The sequence below is a fragment of the Schistocerca cancellata genome, chromosome 1, assembly GCF_023864275.1.
Source record: "Schistocerca cancellata isolate TAMUIC-IGC-003103 chromosome 1, iqSchCanc2.1, whole genome shotgun sequence".
Lineage (NCBI taxonomy): Eukaryota > Metazoa > Arthropoda > Insecta > Orthoptera > Acrididae > Schistocerca > Schistocerca cancellata.
In genome coordinates this window covers 767,104,935-767,132,186 of record NC_064626.1, presented here as the reverse complement: position 1 = coordinate 767,132,186, position 27,252 = coordinate 767,104,935, and the positions used below count along the sequence as shown (strand labels likewise).

The 27,252-nt window shown below is 45.7% G+C and overlaps 1 protein-coding gene across 1 annotated transcript in view; it reads left to right on the top strand.

Annotated features, from left to right (window-relative positions):
- The window catches only part of LOC126101324 (iroquois-class homeodomain protein IRX-4), a 241,659-nt gene that overhangs the window by 50,447 nt on the left and 163,960 nt on the right, over positions 1-27,252 (top strand). Inside the window, exon 2 of the mRNA XM_049912030.1 lies at positions 26,147-26,247. Within this exon, the coding sequence (XP_049767987.1) occupies positions 26,147-26,247 (101 nt within the window). The remainder of the gene's footprint in view (positions 1-26,146; positions 26,248-27,252) is intronic.

The following is a 27,252-nucleotide window of genomic DNA, read 5'->3' as shown; positions in this document are numbered from 1 at the left end:
TGCTGTGTGGCGGCGCTCGGTCTGCAATCACTGATAGTGGCGACACGCGGGTCCGACGTATACTAACGGACCGCGGCCGATTTAAAGGCTACCACCTAGCAAGTGTGGTGTCTGGCGGTGACACCACATCTCTCACTACGGGCAAGGCAGTGGCCGACGGCCTTCACTTAACAACCGAGAGCAGAACTGCAGTGTTAACAGACAAGAAAAACTGCTTGAAGTAACAGCAGAAATCATGTTGGAACGTATCCGTTAAGACAATGCAGCGAAATCTGACGTTAATGGGCAGCAGACCATCCGACCCGCGAGGGCCTTTGCTAGCAGCACGACATCTCCTGCAGCGCCTCTCCTAACCTCGTGACCATATCTGTTGAATCTCTAAACGATTAGAAAATCGTGACTTGGTAAGATGAGTTCCGATTTCAGTAGGTAAGAGCTGATGGTAAGGTTAGAGTGTGACGTAGAACCCACGAAGCCATGGACACAAGTGGTCAAAGAGGCACTCTGCAAGCTTGTGGTGGCTCCATAACGGTGTGTGTGGTGTGGCCTCTGTTTGCATGGAATGGACGGGTCCTCTGGTCCAACTGAACCGATCATTGACTGGAAATCAATACTTACGGGAACTTCGGGACCATTTGCAGCCAGTTATGGATTTCATGTTCCCAAAGAACGATGGAATTTTTATGGCTGCCAATGCGCCACGTCACCGGACCACAGTTGTTCGTTATTGGGCTGAAGAACATTCCATACAACTCGAGCGAATAATTTGGCCATCCAGATCGCCCGACATGAGTCCCATGGAACATTACTGAGACATAATCCAGAGGTCAGTTCCTGCACAAAAAATTGCACAGGCAACACTTTCGCTATTATGGCGGTATGGCTCAATATTTCTGCAGGGGATTTCCAGCGACTCCTTGAGTCCTTGTCATGTCGAGTTGCAGCACCACGTCGGGCAACTGCCTGTTAGCATAGATGAAGCTTTCAAGAATAAAGACTCAATCAAGTATGTTTCCGTGGAGTCACTTTCCCTTGAGCTTCGAACTGTTCACCTGTAAACGCTCTTAGTACATTGTTTCATCTACTGTAAATAGGTGGTACCTTTTAAACCACCGGCTGACAGGATAATGTCTCTCAGGTGGAGATTATGGATTCTGAATGATAACACATACGGAAAATAGCTGCAGAGTTACTGAGGTGCGGTGTCCATCAGCTCAGACTAAATACCATCTACTATAAAAGTATCAGATCCGTTTGGCCGTAACACTCAACGTAGGTCGATTCCAATTTAGACGTCACTTGTTCTGTTACAGTACAAGATGGACATCGAAGACCAATGATACGCTCGTTAGCACAGACGGCCTTCCTCTTCACCAGAGCGGCGACCTGACTGCCGAGTCATCCTCCGTGATAGAGAACTCTACCGTCTCACCCATGTTTTCACATAAGGCAGCACGTTTCTGTCAGTCTGCATGCATCCACACACACACACACACACACACACACACACACAGAGAGAGAGAGAGAGAGAGAGAGAGGGTGGGAGGATTTTCATCCAATGCAAGTTACAAGTTAAGAATAAGCTGGGCGTGATCAGAACTCACCTTCACCGTTTGGATAATAACTGAATAATTTCAGTACCGAAGCTATGAAAGAATAAGCAGGTGTCGTAAAGAGTGTTCTGCAGAATTAACCATTTCGAGTTAGTCAAAAATTGAAGGCGGAATTGCTTGTAAATGAAACACTGCTAGTTGTATTTTAATAGTTTATTATAACTCATTGTTTCCGTAGAACAGAAAGAACATCCTGAAATTCATTTCTCTGTTAACGAAGTGCACACCAGAAACCACAGGACAGTTACAACTTTTCTGAGAACATGAGAGTTCTGCGAAGTTAAAAAAAAAACACTTGCTGGAAGAAGTTATTTCTATTTTCAAGACATAATGGCACGGAGCAACGACTGGCCCTGGCAAATCTCTGGCATACCGAAAGTGAGGCTGTTTAAAGGCTGACGATTCATTTGTGTCTTAAACGTGGATAAAAATAAGCTAAATGTAAATATAACAGTATGCTAATTTAACGAAGCATGTCTAGGCAGTTAACACTTAACGTCATTCTTCTGCTATTTGGAGGGAAGCAACACATGAAGCATTTAAGCTGGGCTAATGGGAAAAAACTTGTATGCAGACGAAATATATTTCTTAATTAGAATAGTTTTAATGCTTGCAAAATTTATGAAGGTACAAAGCTTGAATTTTTGTTGCGGTGCAATAGTGTCCAACGCTTTCCCAGAGGGAAGTTTAAGAGGCTGCTGTACTTACAAGACAACGCTATACAATCTGTCTTCTACGAACAATATTAGTACTTACGGTGAGTGAACGCGTAGGTAGTAAGTTATAAGGATGATGATGATGATGATAATGATGATGTTTGGTTTGTGGGGCGCTCAACTGCGCGGTTATCAGCGCCCGTACAAATTCCCAACCTTTTCTCAGCCCAATCTGGCCACTTTCATGAATGATGATGAAATGATGAGGACAACACAAACATCCAGTCATCTCGAGGCAGGTGAAAATCCCTGACCCCGCCGAGTTATAACAGTCCTGTTCGATATCCCACGTGCCGGCCGACCGCACACAGCACTGATTCCTGCAATGTGTCCGTCGCCACAAAAATGGAAACGAAGTTCTTCTTTTCCACGACAACGCAAAGTCTCACGCAAGTCGTACGCGGGAGGAACCCACCGAACATCATTGGAATGTTCTCACTCATCCACTCTACAGCCCGGATCTCGCACCTTCCGATATCCGTTTGTTTGGCCCAATCAAAGATGCACTCCGCGAGAATCAGTACTAGGATGATGGGGAGAGGCTACTGATGCAGGAAGACGTTGGCTCCGACGCCGATCAGTAGAATTGTAGCGTGCAACCATACAGGCCCTCCCAGAAAGGTGGCGTAAAACCGTCTCTCTGAACGGCGATTGTGTTGAAAAGTAGGGTTTTGTAGCCAAAAGGAGGGAATAACATGGTGCATTTCAATCCTGAATCAATCAACATGTCTCCAGGACTATTAATGACATTTTCTTCATATCTTCCTACTACTGCACCATTTACTTGTGAGCCAACCCTCGCATTAAAATCTCCTGCTATTATTACTTCTTGGTGCTTTTTGATTTGTTTGAGTAGATGGTCTAATTTCTGGTAGAAATGGTCTTTGGTTTGCTGTGCCGCATAGTTGTTTGGTGCATACACCCCTATTATAACTGTACGCCTGCTGTTACTTGTTTATATTTATCAACTCCAGACCAAAAATGGATGAAATTTCCAAATTTCTCATTCCCCTGCCCCTTCTTCTTTTGTTTCCGACAGAATAATTATGTCCACCTTCAGCTGACTAATTTCATTCTCTGTTCCGATGTGTTTATTTGTCAGGCTTTGAACGTTCCATGTACCAAATCTCAATGTCCTTTTCCTTGCCAATAATTGTAAGAGTTTCTATCCGATTTCCGAGACTCCGCTTTAGATCCTCGAGCTTGTAGAAGTTTTTTTTATGGATAATGGGGGTGCTGGCCCATTGACCCAACCCGAAGCTTGGAGGACCAGGATTTGATATCAGGGTTTACTCCCCTAGGAGGGTTGGCTTCACCATGCCTATAGAGACTCCCCTTCCCCACGTGGGACACATTTCGTCTGGCTCCTCCGTTGAGACCTGTACGGCTTGGGTGACCCTGCCAGTAGCTACGCTACCGCCTGCGTAGCCCTCAACTTCGCTGGAGCACGCAAACCCTCCCGCCCGGTACTGAAGGCACCTTCGATAAGGCAGTGTCCCTTGGGAGGGATCAATCAACTTTCAGAAAAAAAGTACTGTATCGCGTATTGAATGCCCGTGGTAGAATAAACGTGACAGTGGTTCACCAACGAATAGCAGCTGCACCCGATTCCAACATAATTTTCTCAGTTCTCCGAGCTGTGAAGACACGCTGAATTTCTACAGTCGTGCGAAATCTGAAGGTTGTGACAGCAGCACTGGTTTTCCTGGGAATTATGTGGCCTACAGATCGGTTGCTGCCGTACCCAAACCCCTAACGAACACTGCCTGGTATAGCCCTGCCATCTCGCAACGGACCGAGTCGTGCCACATCAGTTCCTCGGTCCGGGCGCCACAAAAGCTCTTGTACACAGAGGTATACAAATAAGCGCGGACTCACGCACTGACACAAACACAAAACACGGCGTGCGCATGCGCAAGAGCGCGGGCCGGCGAGCTGTCAGCGCATTCCATTAGAACAGAGGCGGCTGCTCAATGGCGGGTAACGAGGGGCGCTGAAGGCGGCTCGTTACGCTGACGGCGGCTAAATGCCGCTGATTAGCCCGCTAATGAACACGTCTTCTGCCGCGGCGCCACCGGGCACCATTGTCCGGGGTCCGCCCAGGTCTCCAGCAGGGCGGGCGGCGAGCCGCTAGCGACGTGTGCCTTACTCCTTACGGGAGACGTCGCGGACAATAGCAGGCGCCTGCGAAGGACCTACCGACGGAGCGGCTGACCAGTGAGGGTAATTTCATTTGGAAACATCTCCCAAATAGCCTGTGGCTTACCGTGAAAATCCTTTCCACTGTGCACGGCAGTGCAATGAGGTGACGCCTCTCATACAAAATCTCCATGGGCGCACCCACTGGAAACGGGGTGAGGACACGAACCCTAGAGAAAAATGATCTTCGCAGCCCGAAGCCGAATCCTACGCATACAGGCGTACCAGTTCAATATCAGTATCCATGAGCAGCGAGTGTGCCCAAAACCAATTGTGAGATTTCGAAATTAATATGAATTCCACCACTCCCTTCTTCCCTTTACGTATCTCAAAATTTGTCACACGCAAGGAGACTGAAGAAAATTAAAGGACGTGTGTATTACTCCACTTGGAGTACATAGTCTTCGATTTTCCTTTTCCCCTTCCCAATCCTACCGAGTTTCAAAGGATGCATAAGACCTGTAATCAAAAAGCAATGGGATTTCTTTTAATTTCACGGGCTTCATACATTTGATTTTCAAATGGTTCAAATGGCTCTGAGCACTATGGGACTTAACATCTGAGGTCATCAGTCCCCTAGAACTTAGAACTACTTAAACCTAACTAACCTAAGGACATCACACACATCCATGCCCGAGGCAGGATTCGAACCTGCGACCGTAGCAGTCGCGCGGTTCCGGACTGAAGCGCCTAGAACAGCTCGGCCACCGCGACCGGCCATTAGATTTTTGAAACGGTCTTTTTTTTATTTTGTTGGTACACAAACGCAATCGTTTGCGTTTACAGCTGTTTTGAGTATGTAGTTTATGTTTGACAGTCGAAAAGGTTGTAGGTGTTTTCGAGTGCTCGGCGAATTTTTGCCTTAGAGAAAAATGGATAATAGAACATGCTTTAAATTTTCCTTGAAAAAATAGAAAAAAGTGGAGCACCACATTCCAAATATTGACTGTGGCTCTTGACGAATCTATTACAAGCAAGACAAGAGTTTACGAGTGATATAAACATTTGCAAAAAAAAAGGGTCTAGAAGATGTTGAAGACAGCGAGCGCCCTGGACGCCCTAACGCATCAAAAACTGACGACAGTGTAGAAGAAGTAAAGAAAATGGTTCTGCCAACTCGTAGAATCACCATTAAAGAGGTCGCTGATGATGTGGCATATCCTTTGGCTCATGCCAAGCAATCTTTTCTGGTGTGTCGAGAATGTATAAAAGAAGCATAATAATAAAAATGGGAAACTTAGAGTCTCTCCCGCTGTTTAAAATGTTCAAACAACTTACGGAAATGCAGTTGTTTGAACGAAATAGTAAAACCTCAAAAGTACTGAAATATAAAAATGTCAAATAGACACACACACACAATTACGAAATCGTGCATTGTGCCTGTTCTAAAACTTACGATAAAAGAGATAAATTGTGTGGTAAGGACTAAAATAGTACTGCAGATACCTGTGGCTGTCTAATTGCTGGAATAAAGAGTATCAGCCAGTCGCTCTACAGCACACGAAAATCTCCAGGGTAAAAACTAAGGCTGGTTTAAAAGCTTTCCCCTTACCCGTCTCGTTATCGACTAAAATCGAAGGCAGATCCCTACCCAATACAAACAGTTAAAAATTATAGTGATAGCTGTAACACGACGTGCTATTAAATGGAGACAGCATTTAAAAACCCCATACTAAGAAAGAATATAAAAACAAAACTTTTTTCTATAAATGAATTCTTTCTTGTGAAATACGAAACAATGAAACACCGCTTTTCTTTACCCGATTTACAAGTATTGTTGCTCGAGTAAGCTTCTTAATTAGAAGAGTACTTACGATAAGTGACCTTCTTGAGTAAGTTTACCTCAGGTGCATTTCTCTTTAGATTCTGCTGCGGACTATTAGCTAGGACGGATGTAGAGTAGATCTGACAGGAATTTTCTATAGCTCACAAAGAAAAGACGGAAAAAACACAAAAATGACGAACTGAAAGGTAAACCGATCACTCTATAAAGATTTCATGGACCTGCTTCGTCTAATTAATGCACATTGAACGCAGAAGTTACAGTAGTGAATGAAACTTTGGGGACGTCGCGCTTCGCCTGAGGTTGTCTGGCAGAGCTACATGTCATGTGGCGTACTTTCCTTTGAGCTAACGTGCCGCAGATTGTACACACGAACCTGGTAGTCTGCTTATTCCATCCGCGCACCACTGCCGGTTCCCAAATGTCGTACCTCTAAACATTAGTTATTGACTAAACAGTTGGTCAAACTCAGAGAGGAATTTTTAAGCGTAAATTATCTGCGGTTTCTGTAGGTGACGTTTCTGTGAATATCAAAATGGTAGCTGTGAAAGTGTTGCATCTTGGCTGTTAAGAGAGCTTTACTGAGATATCGAACTTAATTTTAAGTGTGTATTAGATTTGCCAATCATTAAAATTGTCTGTTACGAGCTATACTCTGTGCTCTATGATTCGAACAGCTAATGTGACCCCAAAAGAGAATAACTTACAAAATGGGGTGTCCCATAGGAAGTACAGAATAACTGATGCCTTCGATACCGCTTCGGTAAGCAACGAAACTGACACCCCTTCAGCCTAACTTAGACCTCAGGCTGCACTATAGGTCCGTTAGTTTCCATAACTAAGATTTTGTATTCAAGTTTTTGGAATCACCCCAATGACAACTAAATTATCAGCCCTCAAAATAACATAGATCTCGGGCTACAAATCAGTCTGTCACCACAGCTTACATTCCAAAACTGCGCCTTGTTACCTGATTGGTCAGCGCGTCTGACTGCCATCCAGAGGGCCTGGGTTCGATTCCCAGTCGGGTCGGAGATTTTCCCCGTTCGGGGACTCGTTGTTGCGTTGTTCTCATCATCATTTCATCACCATCGACATGCAAGCCACCCAGTGTGGCGTTAACTGAAAAGACTTGGAACACCTCGGCCAAACTTCCCCAGGTGGGACGTTTGCAATACGATCATTTCATTTGACATTCCAAACAAATAATATAGGTGCAAAAAATATCGTCAGCATTACGTTTTGTTTCTGTCTGCCCTCGTATGACGTCACGCGGCACATCATCATTAAGTCACAGGAATTAGACGACATCTGGTATCGGTAGATTCAATTGACGCGAAAAATCTACATGCTGCGGAATATGGAAATCTTAAAGCCTGGCGAACTCCCCGCGACAAAGACCTTTGTGCAAGATATTTCGAACTGAGATGTGGCAGCCAGCCACTTTGAGAGCGCCGCGTAGTTGATTTCTGGTCCGCACGCGCGGTATGTGGAAATGAGCCGCGTGGACTGCTACGAGACGAGGCGGGAGGCGGCAGCGCAATTCGGCAAATTTCCGGAGCGTAATGGGCGTAGCGTGTTAATGAAACGAAATAAGCGGCGTTAGAACGCAATAAGGCGGCGGCGCGTAATAAACGACACTTCTATGAAAACTTTATAGCGCCCCGGCCGGAGGGCGGTGTCATTTTATTAGTGACGCCGTCCCGCGACGAGGGGGCGGGCCGTGCCGCCTCCGGAGGCGAGACGCGTTGGCGGCGGCGGCGGCGGCGGCGGCAAGGCGGGGGCGGAGCAGGCAATTAGCGACGGCGGCGGCGTGCGTGCGCTGGCTCACAACTGCGGCCTGCTGGCGTAACGACCGGCAGATCCCGCTACGCTCCGGAGGCGCAGTCGGCTCAGGCTGTCGTCAACACGAGTTCAGTCCTGCTATTACGCCTTATCGTATCAGGCCCGTCGTTCACCTACCGGAATACTTCCGACTGAACGAATATCATCGTTCTTCACATACAGGGTTATTAGTTATCCGATGTTTCAGAAGACGATTGCACTAAAACTACTAGACACACAGATAAATAGCAGGCATCGGTGGATACCGTTTCGATTTGTAACACGCACCGTGGCGTAGTTGCAGATCGCGCAACTATGGACCAGACACGTCACAACATGGAGACAAATCGCCCATGCCGCATTGCTGCATCGAATTAACATGTTCCTGCAGATAGGCAACCCAACGAACAGATTTCGAAAACGAGATGCTATCATTACGCCAGTCCGAGCAACAGCAGCAGCGAATTCAACGAATTACACACACGTTTTGAAATTTACCATGTAACAAACGGTGACCATACTGTGCATCTGTAACGTTAGTTACAACTGCACTCTCGAAAAATGAGACAGAAGATAGTCATATCTCGTCTCTCCCCTCTTATGAAATTTCCATTACCATTTCCATTAACCCAAAATTTTTGAGTTCACACCAAATAATGGAAAGCCATGCACTCCACTGTGCCTTCCATATACACCATCCCGCCTCAATAGATGAGCGATAGACGCGTGACTGCCTTGCAGGGGGCCCGGGTTCGATTTCCGGCAGCGCTGGAGATTTTATCTGCTCGGGGACTACATGTAGCGCTGTCGTCATTATCGTTTCATCATAATGGAACGCGAGCCGACAAGGTGGCGTCAAATAAAATGTCTTGCGCTAGGTGGCCAGACAACCCCAGATGAGTTTCATTTCGTCCTAACTCTTAATCAATTTCCCCTCTCTCCTCTCATGTAGTTGAATACCTTCAGATCTCCTAAACTTCCGGAAAACTTGACAGCAACAGCTCTGTCGCTCCATCCTTGATTTTTATCTCTCGTACTACGCTGCACTCGTAACAACTCATGCTCTCAATCGTACAACTTCATATTCTTCACGTCGTGTCTCAACGTGTCTGTAACAGTCTCCCTTCACCTGTTCATGTAATCCGCCAGAGATTCACACATCCTTCCAACTTTAGCAGAATACTCCTACTCACGACAGTGCTCTTTTCCGCTCCTCTCTCCCTGTTTCCTGCAGGAAGCGGGTAGGGGTAGGGCTCTTCCATCCCTCCACTTCCAAATCCTTGGCTCACTATCCCCTTCCCAAAAATTGTTTCTGGTGTTCTCTTTAACTGTACAGGTCCTATCGTGTCTCGTCTCTGTGCAGGTAATTAGCACTGTTATGGAAGGAACCTACTCTTATTTCATGGAATAAATCGAACATACCTGTGATATATTTAAGTAAGAGAAGTGATCGGCACATCCTGCCGTATCAAGTAATCGTCAGTTTATTCGGAAACGTGGGAAGAGTGGGGGTAAAAATTGCAGAGAGAGGCCACGGCTTGACTAGAATAAGCAGCGTCCAGTGGATGTGGGTTGCAGCAGTTATGCAGAGATTAAGAAGCCTGAACAGGGTAGACTAGCGTGGAGAGCCGCATCAAATAAGTCTGAATACTGAAGACCACACAACAGCTGTGAAATATCAGATTTTTCTCTATTTGGCTGATGTAAGATATATTTCTGAAGAAACAATGGTCTGACGTTTCCGCAGTCCGATTTGAATAGACGCAGCGAGAAGACCACTGCGGACAGAATCTGACAAAGAAGGCTAGAGATTTGGTACGAATAGTATTCATAAAACTGGGCTCATCTATCAATTAGGACAGTTAAAAAAAAGAGCTCTACCATCGTACTACTACTACTACTACCACTACTACTACGTGATCAAGCCCAGTGGACCGCACGCATCTACAAGTTTCCTCCTACATTCTATTCTGTCCATTGCTGCTATACGCCATCAGCTCACATCTATTGACACTTGGTTTAAATCTTCATGGAGACCATCCTTCCAACGCTTCTTGGGTCTCCCTGGTGGTCTCTTTCCTGTAGGTGTAAAATCCAGGAGCTTCCGAGGCCATCTGTGATCCTCCATCCGGGCCACATGGCAGGCCCACTGCACTCGTTTGGCTTTGACAGTTTCTGCTATGTTGGGCTGCTGGTATAGTTCCTCAAGCTCTTGGTTGTATCTGATCCTCCATTCCCTTGTATCTGCATCCAGAACCGGACCGAAGATCTTCCGAAGCCCTTTTCTCTCAAAAACAAGGAGCTTATGGGAGTCCTGTTTCCGGATACTCCGTGTCTCACAGCCATATAGAACAACAGGCTGGATCAGGGTTTTGTACAGTCTACCATTCAGACTTCGGAAACCTAAAACTACGGCAGCAGTTATTTTCACCTGATGCGGTAGCAGGTACCGACACAATAAAATATTCGGGAGTAGAACGGCCCCCTTTGAGACACTCCACCCGACTTTTTGGCCTCGAAGAGTGCAGTCAAGACGGGAACGGCTCACGAATCGTCGTAGAAACTGGTCCGCAAATTAGCCTGTGGCCGTATCTGTGCGTTGCGTTAGGCAGATCTCGCCGTCGGCCGGCTCGTTTCCTGACAGCTGACGAATTAATTAGGGCGGGCCGCGATAATTAGCGTCACTTAGGCGGCCGCCGTGCGTGTGGTCCGGCCGTGACCCGGTGCGGGCGTCGGCCGCGCGCCTCTGATAGCTGCGCCGCTGGCCTGCAGTACGGACAGATAGCCGGCCGGCCTACTGGTCGCTTCCACGCGGCAGTGGGCGCCCGCTCCTGTGGCGGCCACTACCGCCCAAAGCCTCCCCCTCCACCACTCTGCATCCATCTACAAACGTTCTGTTGCTCTCAGTCTCCCGTACGACGCCAGTAGACATACACTATCTCATCAAAAGCATACTGACAATCCTAAGTAACGCGAAATTGACCACTATATGCCACAAGAGGCGGATCCTCGAGTATCAAATGAGGGCAGGCAGTATTGATTTGACGATAGAGAAGCAGTAAGGGGGGAGGTCAGTGACTTCTAATATGGGCTAGTCATTGGATGCCACATGCATAGTAGTTTGTATCGATACCACCCCAGACCGTATCGAGGTTGGTAATGAAACGGCAAGTTTCCCTCTGGTGCCGATAGCTGTCACACAGCATCTGGTGGACCCAGTGGTGCGCATCCGCAGAACCACCTCTAGCAGCTCTGGTCTACGAGCGCCCTCTTCTGCCGCGATATAGGATGTCTGGCGGCAGCGCTCAGCCCACTTGGCCTCAGACCCACTTCGCCACATGGCGCTATGCAGACACTGTCTAGTCGTGGCTCCAGCACCATAGATCGTGCCTCGTACGACAAGGCTCTTCCTTGTTGACCTTGTGATAGCTGGACTCTGTTTCTTGCAGCATTCTTTTTAAATGTCTCTTCATACTCTTGGAGAAATGCAAGTAAAGAAAATCAACTGTTTGTTGTATTAACTTGTTTGATAGGCCCGCCCGGTTAGCCGTGCGCTCTAACGCACGGCATTCCGGATTGGAAAGGAGCGCCTAGTTCCCGTCACGAATCCGCCCGGCGGACTTGTGGTGAGGTCCGGTGAGCCGTCCAGTCTGTGGCTGGTTTTTAGGCGGTTTTCCATCTGCCTCGGCGAATGCGGGCTGGTTCCCCTTATTCCGCCTCAGCTACACTATGTGGGCGATTGCTTCGCAGACAAGTTCCCCACATACGCGTACACCATCATTTATTCTACCACGCAAACAAAGGGGTTACACTCGTCTGGTGTGAGACGTTCCCTGGGGGGGGTCGACCAGGGGCCGAACCGCACAATAACCCTGAAAGAGTGGTTCAGTTTGGGGCGGTGGAGGGGTGAAGTGGATTGCGGTAGTCCAAAAATTGTTCAAATGGCTCTGAGCACTATGGGACTTATCATCTGAGGTCATCAGTCCCCTAGAACTTAGAACTACTTAAACCTAACTAACCTAAGAACATCACACACATCCATGCCCGAGGCAGGATTCGAACCTGCGACCATAGCGGTCGCGCGGTTCCAGACTGAAGCGCCTAAAACCGCTCAGCCACACCGGCCGGCGGACTGCGATAGTCGTCGTGGGGCTGTGGACCACTGCGGCTGTGGCGGGGGCGGAGCCTCTCCGTCGTTTCTAGGCCCCCGGTTCACATACAATACAATAAAATACATATAACTCGTTTGATAATCATTTTTGCTCATGTTCAGCTTTCGTACAACGATAGTTGCCGCTCCGCTTTGTAGCCCACCTCTCCTTATCGTTGCGTACAAAGTCGAATCAACAACCATAGTAACGAATCCATTTCAGCATTTCACCCATTCTGAAGCTGCCTAATCCCAAGATTGTGAAGCGGAAACGCGAAGGAACAACCATACCTAAACCAAGACCATGCAATGTTCTGACGGACAGAGACCGTCGAGATTTGCGGTGGGTGGTTGTAAAAAATCATATGAAATCGCGAGTTCCAATGTCCTACTACAAGTCCAGATAGCTGAACAACAGGGCGTAGAGAATTAAAAAGAATAACGCACCGTGGTCGTTCATCTCCCTATAAGCCACACATTCTGTAGACAATGCTAAGCCACGCTTGATGTGGTGTAAATAGCGACGCCACTGGACACTGTATGACTGTAAACGTGTGATTTGAAATAATTTATCAGGCTATACTATGTGGCAATCGACGAAATGATTTGGTTATGTCGACAGCCTGAAGAAAGTTACCAGCATCGTGTGTAGTGTCAACAGTGAAACAGGAGTGGGTGCGTTACGGTGTGGTATTGTTTTTTGGTGGTTAGTGTGTGGTGCCCTTTAGTGCTATACAAAACGCTAAAAGCGGAAGGATATAAATACATTTTATAGCATTGTATACAGGGTAGATTAGAGGAAGACTTCAGAACAATGATTGTATCAGCATGATAATGCACCCTGTTAGAAAGCAGCATATGTGAGGCAGCGATTTGTAGACAATAACATTCCTGAAATGAACTGGCCTGCCCAGAGTCCCACTAACTTAATGGAACACCTTTCGGACTTGACCTTCGACTTAGCTCCAGATCCCAGCTGCCAGCATCGGTATCTTCTCTGGTTTAGGATCTTAAGTGAGAATGCACTGCTATCCCTCCACAGACATTCGGACATCCACTGAAAGTATTCCCAGCAGACTTCAGACCGTCATAAAGGCGAATTATGGACACATCCCATATTTATGTCCGCTAATAGGTGTCCGGACATTTTGATAAGATGCTGTGGATAGGTCTATTGCTTTGAGATTCCATTTCCTTGTCAAGCTGAAAGATTCTGAACGACTGAAAACTAACCAGCCACTGAATAGGTAAGTTTAACGTCTCATTGCTATCAGCTTGAGATAACTGGGAGACGAATCACTAGCCCATGTGAGCAACGATGGAACATGAGACCAGTCGTGGTCTCGTTGACGAAACCAGTGCAGTTTTACTTGAACTGAGTCGATCTCTGCGACTCCCAAATACAACCCTAGTTCGTTAAGCATTTTCACACTTTGTTTTATTTAAGCAGCGGGAGACAAAAGTACGAACACAAACATGCGGTACTAATTTTATAGAACAGAAGTCTTTAATAAATAATGAACATGAGTAGCCAAAAAACTTGTTGGTTTTCTTGCTGCGTCAAGTTTGGATGGTATCCTAACCTCTTCCATTATCTTCGTCAAGGCTCAGCAATTTACTCTGGGATGTAAATCATTTCTCCTTTTATTCTGTTGAGTTACCAACTGGCAGGCCACGCCGTTAGGTAGGTGATATGGGCATTAATGTAATGCAGCTTCCACCCCTCAATCACAGATTATTGTACGTCACTGAGAGCATCACCGCCAAAGTTAAACGGCTTAACGTACTCTTCTGCAGTGTGTCTGTCTGCATCCTATGTCTCCCAGGCGATATCAGGTATTATTTCTCTAGAGCTTCTAGTTTTTGACATTAAGTGTTGATGTGTATGACTCGGTGTGTAATTCTCAGTCAAGAAATGCAGGGGTCTGGTGGTCGATACACAGTCAGCATACGACTTTTTTCTGGGACTTACCTCTTCTTTTACCTCTGGCAGTGATTAGTAATTTTGAAAAACGCCCTGTGGCACCCTGGTTCTTAGTCTTCATAAAAGTAGAGTCTTAGTCTACAAATGACTAGCCAAGTCAGTTGTAGGATCAGAAGAAGACAACGATTTACCACCTCTAACAGTACCATGGCTACTAAGGCATTGCGGTTTTCAAAGCAAGCTTCGTGCTGACAACATTTTACTTCGACGATGACAGCGGATGCAAGAACTGGTTATCCTGAGTCGCGTGAGTTGCCCGGTGCCCACGAAAAATGTAGTTTTGCATCTCCCTGTACACAAAACATTTCTAAATTGTAATTCATTCGAGCAGCTAATACCGAAACCTATTCTATTCTCAGTCTCCTGCGATATTTGGTTCAAAGACATTTATGAGAAGGCACAGAAAATCACGAAGAATAGTAAATGTTTGCAGTAGTGACAGAGGACGAAATTAGTGTCGCGTCAACTTTTCTTCTCATTCTCATCTCACTGAAATTCTCAACATCAAATTTCCACGGTTTCTGCAATATATCCGTAGTAGTGAACAGATACAACGGTCATAAATTTGGTTTGGTGGAGCATAGTGCTGCGTATGGATCAAATTTGAAAATTACCTTATGTTATCGGCGTCACTAGTGTGTTTTCGATCAGCATTTCTCATTCACATTTGTGTGGGGCGTAGGCGTATATTTCGATTTGTCCATCCACGTAATCTTCGACATTATTCAGCATTTCCGAAGCTTCTGTCCTCTTCTTGTCTGAACACCTTATCGTTTACGTTTCACTTCATTCGAGACAAATACCTTTAGAGAAGACTTCTTAGCACCTAAATTTGTATTAGATGCTAACAACGTCTCTTCTTCAGGAACGCTTTTCGTGCCTTTGGCAGTCTACATTTTACATCCTTTCCACTTCGACCATCATCATTTATTTTATTACCCAAATAGCGAAACTCATTTACTACTTTAACCGTCTCATTTCCTAATCTAATTCCCCACTAGTCGAGGAGTGCCAGGCTCAATTTGACGTTCCGTGCAGCATCACATCGAAGACAGCATATCTTGAATTGTTATCAGTGAGGAAGGAAAGAAGCTGGTTGATTCATGGACAGCAGCATTCACTGAGGCGTTAGCAAAGATGTATGAGTGTTTAGTCGATATTTTACACGGCAGTATTAGAGATATAAAACGCCAATGGCAGTGGACAAGAAAAACCAAGTTGCACCGTTTCTTGAAGAAAGATACTTTTATCTGAAGTAGCACAAGTGATACACAAATGTTTATTTTTGTTTATCTTATTAATAACATTATGTTTATGGGATTTTGATTTGTACACATTTACTAATTAAAATCATGTAATAAAAAAAATAAAAAAATTATATCGCCGTGGATCCTATCACTTTGGGAGAATTTAGGGGCGACGCCTGAAGAGGGATAGTTCATTTTTTATGCTTGGCTGAATGTAGCGGTGTCAAGTAAGGGTAACTTTTATTTTTGTTTCTTTCTTTCTTTTTCTAAGTCCGCAGCTCGTGGTCTCGCGGTAGCGTTGTGTCGTCCTCATCATTCATCCCCATTACGGTCGGAGGCAGGGAATGGCAAACCACCTCCCCTAGGACATTGCGTAGTACGGCAGTGCGGGTCTCCCGCATTGTCCCCTACGCTCTGTCTCATCATCATATTTTTCTAAGGCTAAACTTAGTTGAGTAGACAGTTAAGCGCTAAGGAAGGCGGTAAAGTGCGTTCGTGGAAACCGAGAAGTCACGGGATTGAATGTGGGGAATCTCGGTCAGACTACGGATTTTTCTGTCTTTGTTTGATCAACCATGTGAGGAGTCGCCAGAAAGAACACTTGGTTCGGATTCCACGTTAAAGTATAATTCCATTTCGCCCCGTTGGATGGCTGGGGTGGGTTAGGGAGACGCAAGTCGCTGCAGTGGCGTCCAATAGAAGGACTGGTACCAGGCCACTGAGCCACACGAAATTATTATTATTATCATCTATATACATTATTAAGTTTGTACGTAATCCTCGGAGTGTGAGTTCTTCTCGCACTTGTCCGGTTTGTAAATAAAAGGCTGCATGGTGTTTGCTACATCGATAGTCAGCGAACTCAAGAGACCGAGAAGCGATGGAGACTGTAGCACCGGCGGCGCTGTGGTGCAGACCGCGTCACCTGAGTCACGCCTGCCGTTACGGAGCGGTCTTAAAGCTGACGCGCGGCGTTCACGTTCTCATTCCGCGCTAGCTATTCTACATCCTGCAGCCTCAGCTGCCATTATTACCACCGGCACTGCTTTCGCCACGGACTGTGTTCGGACTTCGATTCTAGACTACCACTACGTTATAGTACCGAGTTCTGTATAGTGTGACTGGAGAACAGAACGCACCGCAGATGAAGCCGTACCTCTGGAGGGGACAACTGAGCCTTGGGGGTCGCGCCGCACCCCGGCGTGTGACGGGCGCCGCGGCTCCCCGCGGGGTCGGCTAATGGGCGCGCGCTATCGGGGCGGCGTGGCACTCGGCGCGGCCGACACGCGTTCCTCTGCATAATTCAATGGCGCGCATTAGGCGTCTCCATTAGGCCCCGGGACGCGCGCGCGGCTAAACCGTTTGAGGGCAATGGAATCAGAAAACGACCCCGCCGGCCGGCCGCCCCTAAGCTGGATACGTCGTTACGCAAGCGAGCCTATTTAGGCCCCTGCAGTCGGCGGCGTTCGGCGCGGGGTAATCGCAGTCCGCGCGGGTAATGAAGTAGCCGGCCCGCGGAGATTGCGAGGCTCGAAATAGCACGGGCTGCAGTCGCAACACACTTGTTTAGCCGTCACAAGTGTCGCTATACGCAGGATAAAAGACTTCGTAGTTCCCGAGAAAGAGACAGTCCTCAGTCTTGCAGTCGCTTCTACACTTCGTGCTCATTAACGGGGGAGCTGTTGAACTTGCGATGCGGTCGTCCACGTCATCTAGTTTCGAGACCGTGAGCATTCGTCGTCCTCTTCTTCCTGTTACTAACCCAGCGTTACGATTATTATTACGCTTTTTATATTACTCATAAAACTGGCAGCTGTGGTATTCATTGAATGAAGGCTTTGAATATATATAAAAGGCATTATCCTCACTGACTGATTCGTCATCGTCCAGCCCAAACCAATAGGGATAGAAACTTGAAATTTGTAGAGGATGTTGATCTTATACTGCAGGTGTCATTTAAGAAGGGATGTTTACGAAATTCCACCCCTAAGGTGATAAAATGGAGAATGGAAGGTTTTTTGAAAATATGTCGCTAGTAAGAAAATTTTGAAGCTGAACTAACGAAAATTGGTACTTGGTTTTTCGGTCAGAAAAATAACGAAATGCGTGTTTCAGTATTTTTGGAAATTTGACCCCCTATAGGTTAAACAGTGGGCAACGGCCTTGCCGTGAGATCACCGAAGTTAAGTGCTGTTGGGCGTGGTCGGCACTTGGATGGGTGACCATCCAGGTCGCCATGCGCTGTTGCAATTTTTTGGGGTGCACTCAGCCTCGTGATGCTAACTGAGGAGCTACTCGACCGAATAGTAGCGGCCTCGGTCAAGAATACCATCATAACGACCGGGAGAGCGGTGTGCTGACCCTACGCCGCTCCTAATCGCATCCTCCACTGAGGATGACACGGCGGTCGGATGGTCCCGATAGGCCACTCGTGGCCTGAAGACGGACTGCTTTTTTATGGGTTAAACAGTCTGTGGAAGTTTATTCGAAAGAACTACAAAGCAGTTTTAAGCTATATCTATGAAAATTGGTATTTGACTTCTCTGTTACAAGTAAAAAAAATACGATTTTGAGTGTTTTGGGAAATTCAGTCCCTAAGGGGGTGAAGAAGGGGATGAAATTTTTTATGAAATATTTAAATTTGAATGCGTTTTTATAGCTAGATCTATGAAAATCTGAATTTGGCTTCTCGGTTGAAAACGAAAAAAAAAAAACATTTCACGATTTTTGAAATTCAGCCCTTTCGGTGCTGGAATAGGAGATGAAAATTTTTAAGAAAATATTTCGTTAAATTAAAAAAAATTAACGCTAAATCTATGAAAACTGGTATTTCACTTCTCGACTAGATATAAAGAAATATGTGTTAGCGGGTGACAGTTTCTATGGAAATAGCACCTCATGAACCTTAAAAGGCATGATGAACAAAAATCTTGTACTCCAGCTACCAAAATTGCTTTCTGTTCAGAAATTTGTCAGCAACATAAAAATTCGGTTAAAGTAATAAAAAAAACTCTGTGAGACCATACAGTCCACCCGCGCGAAACGGTGGGCGCTAAACTGTCTTAATAATTACATTCAGAAGACAGTTTTTCGAACATATCGTGATTGGGAGACATCTTCAGTGTCACCCTTGGGTGATACTTTTCCTCAGTCAGATTGATGAGTAACCAGGTCCTAGTTTACTGTTCCGTAGTTGTTGTCTTCCCTTTAATGTCTCTGCAGGATATGCTGCCTACAGAAATGGCACACATAAATCTTCATTCGTGTCTTTATTAACAGCTTCAGCCATTAGTATCGCCTTCTGCGAATCAGATTTCATAGTTTATTTTCAACACAACCTTTTTTTTCTGGAGGCCATACAGCCGTCAGGATAATTTCTTAGACAAGTCATATACTCTCTTCCTTACAAGACTTTTCCATTTGTAAGAACCTCAAGTTCGAATGGACGCTAAGCTCTAACCCTCCAAATTTTTCGTCCTCTTACTATTCCTTTACGGTGAGCACTCATAATGGGATTAAATCCTTTGTAATACATCATTGCCGCCTTCTTAATGGAAATTTATATAGCCAGTAGGCATATAATACGGGATTTTCGTCGTATTTCTCGTATTTTACTGTATGTATTCTGTGCATAGGATGCGGTAATAGAGAGTATATGACAGAGATGTGAGAACATTGGCCGCAGAGGACGCATGGGATTAATGCAATATCGCAAATATCGCACCAGTCGCCTTTGGGCCGATGACGGACTGATTCCGAAGTGATTTATTTCTGCTACGGCAAGCTAAACCTATAAGTGCAAATCATTTAATGAAATGATTAAATAACACAAAAGAAATATTTAATGTGCAAAGATAGTAAACGTCGCAAAGTCCGCTTTTTTGTTTATTTATTCATGCCAGAGGTCAATATGCAAATTTCCCAAATCGTGCTGCCACAGGCTTCAATCAATGTACAGGTGTGTTACGATCATCGAGCCTTCGTCGCAACGGGTTATATTATATTTACGTGCAGTTAGAAGACTGCCGCAAATGCTCGGTCAAATTAATTTTTCACTACAGAATTCACTAACATTTCCGACACAGAAAGAGGACACTGAATTCTCATCCTGGCAGTATCATAATTGTGAGTAATTGTTATTGTATTGCTGCCACATTTTAGTGTGTATAGTATCTTGTGGATAACTATGATCACTTCTTCTTGAATGAATGTGGCTTTCGACGAGTACTAATTGAAATTAAGGTGGAAGATTAATCCAGGTGTCGGTGCCTAGCCTGCTACCCCCCACCCCCCCCCCCCCCCCCCGACAGAATCAAACTTTGCCTCTTAATTCCGATAGCGAAAAGTTCCATCAAGTATGAATTTTCGAACCCCTGTGGCAGTGATTAAAACAGATACTCTGCTGTGTAAATTCCGTAAGAGTACAAGATGGCACCAGAAAATAACTGTATTAAATGCATAAATTGATGGGAACAGGCGACAGTTTTGGATTTTCTCAAAAAGTCGCCGCAATAAATGCAGTGGCGATTTTATGAGTATCTGTCCACGTCATCAGGTTTTCAACGTTTAACGACATATCTACTTTTTTCAGTTCTCGTAAATACACTGAAGAGCCGAAGAAACTGATACACCTGACTAACTTAGTCAGAGCACGCAGGAGTGCCGCAACACGTCGTGACATGGACTCGACTAACGTCTGAAGTAGTGCTGGAGGGAATTAACACCATGAATCCTGCAAGGTTGTCCATAAATCCGTAAGAGTGCGAGGGGGTGGAGATCTCTTCTGAACAGCATGTTGCGAGGCATCCCAGATATGAACAATAATGTTAATGTCTGGGGAGTTTGGTGGCCAGCAGAAGAGTTTAAACTCGGAAGAGTGTTCCTGGAGCCACTCTGTAGCAATTCTGGCTGTGTGGAGTGTCGCGTCGTCCTGCTGGAATTGGCAAAGTGCATCGGAACGCACAATGGACATGAAGGGCTGCAGCTGATTAGACACGATGCTTACGTACTTGTCACCTGTCAGAGTCGTGTCTAGAGTATCAGGGGTCCCACATCACTCCAACTGCACACGCCTGACACCACTACAGAGCCTCCACCAGCTTGAACAGTCCTCTGCTGACATGCAGGGTCCATCGATTCATGGGGTTGTCTCCATACCCGTACATGTCCATCCTCTCGATGCAGTTACAAACGAGACTTCTCCGATCAGGCAACATGTTTCCAGTCATCAACGGTACAATGTCGGTGTTGACGAGCCCAGGCGAGGCGTAAGGCTTTGTGCCATGCAGTCATCAAGGGTAAACGAGTGGGCCTTCGGCTTCGAAGGCCCGTATCGATGATGTTTCGTTCAATGGTTCGCACGCTGGCATTTGTTGATGGCCCAGCATTGAAATCTGCAGCAGTCTGCGGAAGGGTTGCACGTTAAACGATTTCTTTCAGTCGTCGTTGGTCCCGTTCATTCAGGATTTTTTCCGGCCTCAGCGATGTCGGAGATTTGATATTTTACCGGATTCCCAACAGTCACGGTAGAGTCGAGAAATGGTCGTACGGGAAAATCCCCACTTCATCGCTGCCTCTGAGATGCTGTGTCCCATCGGTCGTCACCTACTTTAACAACACGCTTAAACTCACTTAAATTTTGATAACCTGCCATTGTAGGAGCTGTAACCGATCTAAAAACTGCGCCACACAATTGTCGTGTGACATAGGCATTGCCGACCGCAGCGCTGCCTTCTGCCTGTTTACATATCTCTGTATTTGAATACGCAGTTTCTTTGGCGCTTCAGTGTAGCAGATCATCTTAATCTGAGAACTGACGTTAATAGGTAAAGAAAAAAGAAGACGTCATGAAGGTATTACATGGCACAAATAATTTTGCAGTCAGCAGCGAAATGGCCGACGGTACGGGAGTGTCGGCTCTGGATGATCTCGAAGTAGAGCTGCAAGTCGCAGCCGCGATGAAGTCACGCGTAGAAACAACATTGTGACGCAAGTGGGCGGCAAAGTCCTCGCGGTATCTGGCCACCCAGAAGCGGCGCCCGGAGACCGCGGCAGCGCGCTACGCCCCCCACAATTAGCCGAACACGACTCGACACTATCGCCCGCCCCTCTCCTCCAGTTCCAAATGACAGGATGATACATAGCCCGTGGTGTCCCAACGCTGGTGTGACACTCCGTCAAAACAGCCTCGGGTTGTACGTAATACGACCTCTAGGTCAATGTCTTTGTGTCAACAGAGACCCTCAACTGCAGAGCGTATCCCCTCTTTGTTACATCTGGACGTCTCCATAACCGTTCTGATCCTATGTTCACCACTTTTACCAAAAATACGGTTAATATACAATAGTTTCTTCTTATTATAAATACCTGTGCTATCCGCATCGTCGTTTCGCTTCGAAGATCATTCGAAGTTCAGTTACTGAAACACCATCGCACTCCTTTTTCAGGATGAAGGTGAATGAATACGTGTCCAGTGTTTATCAATACAAAATATGTCGGTAAGGTTTGGAAGCTGATACTACAAATCAGGTTCTCTTCATCAGAGCGGTCTGTGCACCATAATCCTCTCCAAAACTAATGAAAACACGCTTCTCTGACGGCACAGAACTCTTCTAGCATGTTTAAGCTATTTTTTGTAGTGGAGAAAATTATAGTTAATTTTGCGTAAATATTTAATAAATCAATTATTGCTGACAATAAATTTGCAGTTTCGACCAATCATGTCAAAGTTTCAGTTTATAGCTTCAGTTCTCAGAGTTTGGACATCTGAACAGTGCCGAGCTTCCACTATATCTTCAGACTGTTTGAAAGGCATGATTCAAAAATGTGAATAAAACGGCATTATAGGGAGATTACCTTTCTACGGTGTGGATGAGTGCGATTAAGTGCCACCATGGCCGTGCAATAGTATACGAGAAGTATGAAACAAATAACAGTGATGCACAGATTTTATTTCTTCTCTGTCTCCAAAGGATAGGAAAAGCGCTGTTTATAGTAACGGTGACGCTTTTTAAATGTTCTGATGATATTTAAAACGCATGAACGACAGTGAATATGCTAGCAGAAGGCAGCGTGTTGAACATTCATGTCTCATACACGAATATGGACTTCGGAAACTTTATCTCACGGCTCTGGAAAATAGGTAAAAATCTACAGGGCAAATGACATTGTAATACTAGTTTGAAGAATGCTTAAGTTTTCTAGAGCACGTACTTTATCGTATAGTTTTGGGCGCTGAGCCCCACAGCAGAAGCTAGGTGCATGTTCCGTTGAGAATGCAATGACACTGTCTGTTAGTGACTGCAGTGGGCAAGTGAACATTGTGATTCGAGAAGAGAACAATGAGATAATTGAATTTAGATTGACTTCGTAACTTATTCCAACCCTTCTGTTGTATCAGGATAGATCGCCTGCTTACATTCGCGTGCTTGTCATATGTAGCGCAATACGCATTCATGTAGATGCCTACAGTTGTAATGTTGTCGGATGCATTCAACTGACGTGCGACAATGGCTGCTATAAAATAAAACTCAAAAGCTGTGAAGTATAGCAACACATGGAACTGGTTGACCACTTCTTCTTAGTGGCTGATGTGTGCATAACTGGATGCTCTATTTTTTTTCTTTTCGACGACTATGTTCCGAAAATCACAGGGTCATGATAGAAATGACTGGAGGAGAAGAGTGGATTCTAGTTGACGTTGTAGGTTTATAATGGGGTCCGTATAAACACATGCGAGATTTCAGCTACCCCTGAGCTCTGTCTCAAGAGATCTGGAACTATTGTCCCATAATTTAGTAACCAGACGCGAAGCTGTTATTTGTGCTCACAGCATCTGAGGACTGGAGTGACCATAATTATCGTCTAACAACAGCTTAAGGAGGCACTGAGCAGATGAGAACGGATGTTCGGATTCATCAGTTTAGAAACATACAGGAGGAATAATTAGTTACTTCCAGGAGATACAGCACTAATATCTTATAACATCGCCTCTGCCCCTGATGACGAAAGTTGTTGGGCGCGGGAAAGAACCCTTAAGTTACTTAAGATGTATTACTAACAGCTGAAACCATTCACTGACGGTTGGATCCTGAAGAGACACTAAGGATATTGATAGCTTCGTTTCACCACTTGTTCCAGGATATCCTTTTCTAATGGGATCAATGTCGAGTGCTTTAATCTGTTACTCGAGGTGTCGTAGAATGCCTGAGTGTTAATTAAACCAGTATCATATACGTGCAGCCATGTGAACACGACAGTAGGAATCTTGGAAAGCTGGAGTGTGCACAGAATACACATCCTGAATATGTAGAAGAAAGGGAAAACTTGGTTCCAGAGAATGTTGAACTCGTTTATATTCGCAATCATCTGAATGAGTGGGCACAAGTTATAGCACGTAAAACACACCCTACACTTCACAGAATCATCTCAAGCCTGAAATGCATGCACCATACGCTACAAATCGGACGTCTCCTTTGGCCGACGGTGCACTTGACGGCTTACATCATTTGAAAGGAGTTACTCATCGGACCCATCCACTGTTCAGTTTCTCTGCTCTTTGGCCCGCTGAAGACGTGCAGCTTTACGTGCCGCTGTGAGCAATGGCCTTTTGCGAGCTACCCCTTGCCAAATGTTTAGTAAATGCAGTTTCGTTCGCAATGTTCGCTAGGGAGGTGGTTGAGACCCATCTGCATGCACTGGCAGGGCGATTTCTTTCCAGTTTGAATCCGATCGCCATTGGCAAGGCGTGATGTCTCCGGTGCTGTCGGTTCGGACTGTGTTACAACCACTGTTCTCACGCCGTGTTACGCCATTCTTTGTAGACACGTTGTTGGATACGCCACTACCAACAATCAGGTGATTTCATTCACGGGAAGGTTACAGGACGTCCATAAGCTACAGCTAATTTCTGCCATTCTGTCACGAATTAACGTCGACCAGTCTTACTGCACTGATTCTATATGAGCGACTGGCACGTACACACCACTTCACTACCAATACTTGCGTCAGCTGCGGAGCCTCATATGACCGCTTGGTTCCAATTTTTCACATCTACTAATCTCCAAAGCGACTAGCGTACCCTTTACTAATCTCCAAAGCGACTAGCGTAACCTTATAAGGCGGTGGCTAACATTTTGTCTGGTGAAATTATTTGGAAAATTGCCCATTAGAATTCGTTTGTACAGTACTGTCCTCCATTTCAGAGATACCACACATATATTTGATCGAAATAATCCAGATACTTATTAGTAGACTTTAACATGAGGTTACTCCACGCCTCGGCTTTATGATAGCCTAAAAATTTCTGGGGACACTTTCAGTGAGGAATCTGAATGTTTGTGGAGGACCAGTAGCCCACTCATCGTCAAGAGTGATGTTGGAAGCTGTGATCTGGAGCCAAGTCGACGTCTCACCTCAATCCCAAAGATGTTCCATTGGGTTCAGGTCGGGACTATGGCCAGGCCAGTCCACTTCAGGGATATTTTTGTTCACAAACTATTGCCTCACAAATGCTGGTTTATGACACAGTGCATTGTCTGGCGGTAAAATCTTCGTTTCCGACCTGGTCCTCTGCTATATGCAGTACACATTCCTTTACAATATCTTCGCGCAGGTCGCCCAGTGTGGCGTGGAATGTAATAAGACCTGCACCAAGGCGGCCGGATCTGCCCCGCAAGGGGCCTCCCGACCAATAACGCCAAACGTTCATTTCCACTTTTTCCATTTCCAATGTCTTCATATCCTTCCGCATTTAGCATTCCCTTAAGCAGAAGGAAGGGACCACAACATAACAACGTAAAACCCTCCCATATCGCAACACCACCCCCTCCAACTTCATTGTTGACACTATACGTGTAGGCAGATAATGTTTTCTACCTGATTGCCACAGGGTATAGCCACTCCAAATCAATTGTTTCCGGTTATCCGCTGTCCAGTGGCGTCGCTCTTTACTCCACCTCAAGCTTCTCTTAACTTTGACTACAGTAAGGTGTGGCTTACGAAGTGCTACTCGACCACTGTATCCCTTTATTTTTAAGTCACTAGCGATATTATTACGTTAGCTGGACTGCTTTCGAACTCAGGAGTGGTTCCCTCTCTGGTATCGCTCGGATTATTTTACAACTACATTCTGCTATGCTCGACCTTCCCTATCCGTCAGTACAAGAGATATACCTGGTCTTCCTTTTACTGTGGTTGTTACTTCGCGTCTCCACTTCACAGTCACACCACCAACAGTCGACTAGAGCAGCGTCAGAAGGGTTGAATAGTCCCTGATGGATTTGTGACTCAGGTGACATCCAGTGACCAATGACAAAGTCAGTGAGTTCTCTCGATCGACCCATTTTTTGCTATTGTTTGTTTGCTGACAACACAATACCCATCGCCCATCGCCCTGGACTTCTAGTTACCAGTCCCACTTTACGTTGGGGTGTCCGGATAATTTTGATCAGACAGGTATATGTACAGTTCTCTGTATGAGTTTTTGGAGGAATCTGTTACAAGTGAAAAAATCATAAATGCGATGCTGACGTTGTTTCATTCACATGGAGAAAAAAGGAAGGAGTTCATAGCGAATGTTCTTGACTGTTAGGTAAGACGTGGTGTACAGTATTTGGGGTGGTTGTTGCAGGCGGGCCTGGAGCTGAAGGAGAACCTGGCGGGCGCGGGCTGGCCCTACCCGTCCGTCTACCACCCGTACGACGCCGCCTTCGCCGGCTACCCCTTCAATGGGTAAGTACCGCTCGCTAGCGCCCGTCTGGATAAAACCCGACACAAGTCCTTCAGGGCACTGGGCTCCCACCAGGGTCTTTGTAGCGGATTAGACTTTTCGGCGTTGAAAATTTCTTTATTTTCACACGATCGGTTTCGGACTGTTATAACCCCATCTTCAGGTATCGTAGGTGTGCTGTGGTCCCCGAGCGCCACGTGTGCCAGGCGCGGTGTGCTAGCTATGAGCGCAGCGTCTTGTACGCATCCGCCAAGATATTCACTTACTACTGTACGCTAACACTCTACGAACATCCTCCATTCAGTACTGACAGAAAGTGTTCAGTTGTAGTTCTAGGTTTCTGTTGTTCCAGATCACGTTCCGAGCTGATATATCGCCTATGACAATTAGTCTCTATTCGCTCTTCTTCTTTCGTAGCGAGAGCTTTGCTAGTTCCCAGACCTACTGACGTACCACAAGAACCTGCAATATTGGTGAAGAGGTTCTTAACGGTGTGGACGTTGTGTTCCAATTGAAGCAACTAATAGTCAAATGTATTCATAAGATATTTAATTCTGTAGCTCGAGTATCTGTGGTTTGATGTAAGCTCCAAACACACAATGGACATGGATTATTCATTACACATATCCAGGTTTCACATTCTTTAACTTAACCATTTCTCGATATCGATTACTATAGTTTTATAGACATTTATTTGAACGAACGCTGCATTAAGCTGAAGCACTCCAGTGCTATATAATAGAACTTTTTTGTTTTTCGTTTTCGATGACCTCATCTTGTCCAGTTCTCTATACAAAACGAAATTAATTATTGTTACAAGTCAGGTACACCACAATAAAATCTTCAGGAACGAGGAAACCCTACTAAGCTCGCTTGTAGAAACATGCCCGACGGCGGATAATATCTTCGATCGTATACTGGAAGCCTTTGATACCGAACAATGTACTGTATCAGTAGCATCGTGAGATCACATAACGAACCTCAATTGACGTGTCTGGCTATTTCTC